The 6,529-nt window shown below is 53.9% G+C and overlaps 1 protein-coding gene across 1 annotated transcript; it reads right to left on the minus strand.

Moving 5' to 3' along the window:
- Positions 1–803: 803 nt before the first annotated feature.
- Positions 804–4,726, minus strand: LOC135278269 (zinc finger protein 239-like). Its single transcript, XM_064384824.1, has 2 exons — positions 4,481–4,726; positions 804–3,821 (listed from the first exon to the last, which is right to left on the minus strand). The coding sequence occupies exon 2, from the start codon at positions 3,775–3,777 to the stop codon at positions 2,815–2,817; it is 963 nt and encodes a 320-aa protein (XP_064240894.1). The 5' UTR covers positions 3,778–3,821; positions 4,481–4,726; the 3' UTR covers positions 804–2,814.
- Between the last annotated feature and the right edge of the window lie 1,803 nt (positions 4,727–6,529).

Here is a 6,529-nt window from a genome sequence, read left to right on the forward strand (position 1 = left end):
TTTAAAATATTACCACACACAAAAGTGTCAGTGTCCCTCTGCAAGCAGGCAGGGATTTCAAAGATCTTTTACAACTTTAAGCTTACGAAACTCCCAAAAAGACTTACAAACGTTAATAACACAGGCCATATCACTCAAATTATAATGCTCACAACACAAACTCCCACAAACCACAACAAATACAGTGCATCTACAACCTAAACACACAAAATCACCAAACAAACACGGATCCGATTACAACACACACACACACACACAACGCTGGGGGCACAACCAGGATTGTCTGCCACCCACAATGGGACCCTTTGCAGCCCAAAAATTTGAACTAACCACCCAAATGATGAGTCACTGAGGTGCACCTTTAAACTACAAACTGAAACCAGAGCCACCCCTGCTCCAATCCAAATTCACAACACCACAGCCATTGTCTCCACTAGGAGACACGGACTACCAGAGCCCTGGTCCCCACTGCGGCACACGGGTTACCAGACCACTGAGGCGGGACGAATCCCGCGTCCTATTAACTGCTGATATCATAAGGTACCTTTCCCTAAAGAGAAACATACCTTTTGTCCGTGGTTCCAGCAGGTCCTGGTCTTTCCCCACGTAGGCAGCAGGATCACAGCATCCCCCTTCCCAGAAATTCCTGGGTGGGCGCCCAGAGGGGTCCCGGACCCCCACTGGCCACACGGCCAGAGAGTGCAGTATGTCCTGCTGCAGTCACCAAAGTGATTTATTAAAAAAATATGGATATTGATCTAGCACCGATATCCAACTGTGACAGACAAAAACTCTCTAAACAGTTTAAAGTTAGAAAGTGTATGTTTATTGCGATGCCGGGCGGCGTGTGGGATAGCTCCCAAATACACGCTGCAATTTACAGGTGATTACAGAGTCCTGTCATCCATACAACTACTGAATACCCAAAGTACAAACACATATTCATAATTTTGGTACATCCCATTCCCTGTTTCATATGCTAATTAGTTCAAAATCTATTAAGCATGCGTAGTGTGTTCTTTGAAATGGATCGGGATCCCTTTCATGGGGAGGATCCCAAAATGAGGAAGTAAATGAAGTCTTCCTCATTCTGACCTTTCTACCTTTTCAATGCAAATATGACAAATGAACCCTTGGTAGAACTCCCATTCTCTGTCTTCAATTGGTTTCAGAACACAGGAGGCCCACAATTGTCTTATGTTCCTAAAAGCTATCTGTCAGTTTCTATATTCTTCATTATAAACCCAGCTAACCAAACATTGTGTTGACAAGCAAGCCGTTATTAGTTAATTACTAACTCTTAACTTCATCAAGACCTACCTGTTTATTTTCATTAACTCCAATAAAGCTTATCTCTAACTAAAATCTTAGCTCCTCTAAAATGTCTAACTTCCTTAAATTTATGTTTCAAACCTGGCCTCTTGAATTGGTGCTCTTGGGTCTTCCTCTTTAAGATGGGGGTCCCACAAGGTGTGGCCATCGGGGGGTGACTTACGGGGTGCCGGTCGTGCTGTCCTGTCTTGGTTTGGAAAGCCAGGTGTCTGCTAAGGAAGGCAGGAACCTCCCCTGAAATGGAAACACTAAACCCCCTCCCTCTGAATTGCTATAATTCTGACTTAAGGGGCTCTCAGGCAAAGCTATGGAAATACGAGTTCCTTTTTAGGAAAAATGAAAAATATAAATGCAATAGCACAAACCGAAAAAAAAAAAAAAACCACTGACAAAGTCAGAATACAACCTGACACCCTGTGGGTCAGGGTGTTGGCAGCAGTCCCATTGAATGGTGGCTGCAGCCCTCCTGCAGTGACAGGTGTGGCTCTGTTGGAGCAGGGATCCTGGAGAAGGGTGGAGTTTTCCTCTGAAGGTGCAGTGGTGGTGTAGAAGGGCCTGGTCTTCCTCTGGCAATCCAGTGGGAAAAGGTTGATCCTCTGGCAATCCAGTGGGAAAAGGTTGATCCTCTGGCAATCCAGTGGGAAAAGGCTGCTGCAATGTTCCAAACTCAGATTCTATCCAGGAAGAAATGCTTGGCTCCTCCCGCTGGGCAGAGCATCTCCCAGTGGCATGATGTCATTTTATCAGCCATGCAGTAGCACTCAATGGCCCATTAACAGAAGGTAATTAATAATTATTGACAGAAGCTATCTCCTGGAGGGAGGATTGGTTGTGGAAGAGATAAACTGCCCAATGTACAGAAGATAAGTGCCCCACCTCTGACAGATGGCAAACAGAACACACACTTAGCTTGCAATCCAGGACCTGCCCTCACTGGCTGCCCCCAGTCTCCAGAGTCCATGGTGCCCAGGGAGGCTGCAGCTGCCGGTGCCGGGAGCAAACGAGACGGGTCTTGGTTTCAGAAAGCTCCAGAATCCATTTCTTACCCCAAAAGACAGGGAGAAGGCAGGGCCGGGGGGGTTTTATAGGATATCCCAAAGGTGGAGCTGGGGTTTAGGTCAAGGGAGGAGTTCATAGCAACACAAGAAGGGTGAAATCAAATTCCTGCCTCTTAGCAACAGGGGCACTCCACACAGCATGTGTCCCCAAATCCTAAATTGCTCCTCAAACACCTCTGCAATGGTGGGACTATAGACATTTTTAATCAGTTTCTTGCATTTAACCCAGTTTGGGCTGTTTTTAAGGGATAAAGATGAATCAGAAGAAAATCAAGGCCAAACCAAAAGGACAAGCAGCCAGGTGTGTTCCCAAGAGGGAATGTGGGTCACCAGGGCTGTGCCCAGCATGGCTCCTGCAGTGGGGGATGGAGCTGGAGCAGCGCACGAAGCTCTTCCCGCGCTCGGGGCACTCGCAGGCCTTCCCTCACCGGTGCCTCTGTTGGTGTTGGGTCAAGTGAGAGCTCCTGGAGAAGCTCTTCTCACACTGGGGACACTCGTAGGGCCTCTCCCCGGTGTGGATGCGCCGGTGCCTGACGAGGGTGGAGTTGTGCCTGAATCCCTTCCCGCAGTCGGGGCAGCAGAAGGGCCTCTCCTCTGTGTGACTCTGATAGTGCCGGAGGAGATGGGAGCGGATCCGAAACCCCTTCCCACACTTGGAACATTCGTAGGGCCTCTCCCCAGTGTGGATCTTTTGGTGGACAATCAGGCTGGAGAGATGTCTGAATCTCTTCCCACACTCCCCACACTCGTAGGGCCATTCCCCAGTGTGGATCCTCTGGTGCTGGATCAGGGTGGAGCTCTGCCTGAAGCTCTTCCCACATTCCTCACACTCGTGGGGCCTCTCCCCAGTGTGGATGTGCCGGTGCTTGACAAGATGGGAGTTCTGCCTGAAGCCCTGCCCGCAGTCGGGGCAGCGGAAGGGCCTCTCCTCTGTGTGCGTGCGCTGGTGCCTGAGGAGATCAGAGCTGCTCGGAAACCTCTTCCTGCACTGATCACACTCGTAGGGCCATTCTCCAGTGTGGCTCCTCTGGTGCCTGATCAGTTCGGAGTTCCTCCTGAAGCTCTTCCCACACTCCAAGCACTTGTGAGGCTTCTCCCCATCAGCAACCTCCTCACGGACCACCAGCTCCGAGCTCTGGCTCCATCTCCGTCCGCCTTCCCGGCCCAGGCTGGCTCTTTCCCCCTCAGATCCCCGCCATCTGCGTTTGCAGCCCCTCCTCGTGCGGCATCTCCGGGGCTTTTCCTCCCTGTTGGGTTCCTGCGCCGTGGAGCCGCTCAAAACGGCCTCTGCCACGAGGTTCTGCTGTGCTGGGCTGGGAGATGGAGCAGGAGAGAGGGAGGAAGGGGCACTGACTTCCTCCTCACCTGCCTCAGTGTCCAGGGACATCTTCCTCTTCCTCACTGCCTCACAAGAACTGGCAATGGGAAATCCTGATTTGGGGAAAACAAGGGATGAGCACGTTGAGGTTGAAGGTCTCTCTGCCCAAGTCCATCTCTACAAGTCACCAGCGACCTAGGCTCCAGAAAAACCTCCCAAACACCAAGATTCAGCCGTGAAAAAGCCTCCCAGGAGTTCCCCACCCCTGCTCCCTCCCCTTTGGTGTTCAGGGTTCCCCCTGTCCCAGCTGCTGGGGTCACGCTTGCATTGGGGGTCCCCCTTCTCCTCGGTGCCCGCCCTCCCCAGCCTGCTGGCAGTCCCAGCAATCCCAAAAGCTGCCCCCTCTTCGCTCCCCATTCAGGGATGCCGGGGCTTTTTGGGCTCCCTTTTGGGCTCCCTGCTCCCCTCATTCTCTGCTCCGGGCTGCAGGGGCTCCAAGGAGTCCCCCCTGCCCCTCTCCAGCCTCTGCAGGCTCCCGCCCATGGCGGCGCTCCCCCCTCTCTGGGCTCCCCACTTTGGGCTCCTGGGGGACACAGGGCTCTGCTCCTCCAGGCTGCCTCTGCCGCCAGCCGCCACCGCCACCCCCCGATGTCCCCCCGAGGGGCCTTTTCCGCTCAGCCTTGCACTTCTTCATTCTCCTAACATCCCCCCAAAACATCCCAGCCCAGGGACCCCCCGGGATATCTGGGCCGAGCTCCCCCTCCCCGCTCACCTGCGCCATGGGGGGCGATGATCCCACAGGTGGGGGCTGCGAATGCACGGAGGGCTCGACCGCGTGCTTCCTGCTGCTCAGCCTTGATCTGCCTCTGTCCCTCCTCTTCCTCTTCCTGCCCCTTCTCCTATTCCATCCCCCCGCCTCCTCCTAATCCTTCTCCTCCCTAACCACACCTCCTTCTCCTTCTGTGGCTGCTCTCTCTCCGCCTTCCCCCTCCTCTTCCATCTCCCCTCCCACCCTCCTCCTCCCTAATCCCGCCTCCTCCTTCATCCCTGCCCTTGGCTCCCTCCTCCTCCTCCCGCATCAGCAGCGACCCCCTCGCTGCCCCGTTCCCGGAGCCCTCGCAGCCGCGGCAGGAGCGGGGCTGGAGCCGGCACAGCTCGGCACGGGCAGCGCGGGGCTCTCGGCTGCTCCCGGCCGCTGCGGAGAAGGGGGGAAGCCGGCCCGGGCAAAAGGAGAGGCAAACTGCGACAACTGGGGGCCCCACATCCAAACTGGGCCTTGCTGGGGAGCCTGCCTGGGCACTGCCGGCCCTTGGGGCTCCTCTCGGCACAGCCGGGAGGGGGGAACGCACAGAGGGCTGCGGGATCCCAGCGCTGGCAGCACTGCCAGGGACTGGGCTCTGCTGGGATCATACTGGGATCATACTGGGAGTGACTGGGACTGTACTGGGCTTGTTCTGGGATCATACTGGAGTCATACGGGGAGTGAGCAGGAGCCTGCAGAGGCAATTGAGACCATGTTAGGGGCAAATGGGATCTACTGGGAGTGACTGGGATTATGCTGAGGGTGACTGGGAGCAGCTGGGAGCAACTGGGATCATGACAGGAGCAACTGGGAGTGGCTGGCTGCATGCTGGGAGTGACTGGAAACAACTGGGCTTCTACTGGGATCAACTGGGATCACGCTGGAGGTGACTGGGATCATCCTGGCAGTGAGTGCCACTGCACTGAGGCTGACTGGGAGTGCTTGGCAGCAAATGGGATCATACTGGGGAATAATGGGAGGGACTGGCAACATGCTGGACGGGACTGGCATACACTGGGAGATACTGGGAGTGACTGGAACCAAAGGGAGGGTGAAAGAGAGCCACTGGAACCAGGTGGAGCACAACTGGTTCATACTGGCAGGGACTGGGAGCACACTGGGCTCATCTCTGGATCATACTGGGAGGGACTGGACCGATACTGGGAGAATCTGAGAGCGACTGGGAACACACCCTGCACATCATCCCCCATACTGGGCCTGACTGGGAGCAACTGGGATTATACTGGGACCACACTGGGAGGGCTGGCATGTGACTGGGATCCAACTGGAGCTTACTGGGATCATAGTGGGGTCGAAAGGGAGTGACTGGGATCACACTGTGGGCTACTGGGAGCACCTGAGAGAAACTGGGATCACGCTGCAAGCAAACTGGAGGAACTGGGCAGGACTGGATGCATGCTGGAGGCAGCTGGGATATTCTGGGCGTGATTGGGGGATCACACTGGGAGAACTGACACCTTCCTGGGGCACTGGCAGCGCCTGGAAATGACGGCAGACATGCTGGGACAAGGTGGGAGATGTTGGGGGGTTTGTGGATTTTGGGGGGTTTGGATTTTGGGGGTTTTATTGGCGCTTTGGGGGGGGGTGTTCTTCTGGGGGTGTTTGGGGGTTTATTGATTTTTTTTTTATTTTGGAAGGTTTTACTGAGATTTTGTTGGGGTTTTTTTGGGATTCTCAGTAATTCTGGGGGTTTATTGGGATTTCTAGGAGATTTTGAGGCATTTCACTGGAATTGTGGGGGCTTTTAGTGGGATTCATTGGGGATTTGGGGTTTTTTTGAGAATTTTGGTAGCCTTTTTGGGGTTTTGTGGGGTTTTTTGGGTGTTGTCATGATTTCTTTGGGTCTTCGGGGGAGATTTTGTGGGATTTTTATGGTTTTTGGGACATTTTTGGGGGGATTTGCAGGGTTTAATTGGGATTTTCAGGGTTATTGGGATTTCAAAAGATTTTGTGGGCTGTTATTGGGATTCTAGGGTGTTCTAATGGGATTTTGTGATA

This window comes from Passer domesticus, chromosome 11, assembly GCF_036417665.1.
Source record: "Passer domesticus isolate bPasDom1 chromosome 11, bPasDom1.hap1, whole genome shotgun sequence".
Classification (NCBI taxonomy): domain Eukaryota; kingdom Metazoa; phylum Chordata; class Aves; order Passeriformes; family Passeridae; genus Passer; species Passer domesticus.

Bases quoted from the DNA above. Each gene is read 5' to 3' on its own strand.
- LOC135278269 (XM_064384824.1), bottom strand. From the start codon at position 3,777: ATGTCCCTGGACACTGAGGCAGGTGAGGAGGAAGTCAGTGCCCCTTCC.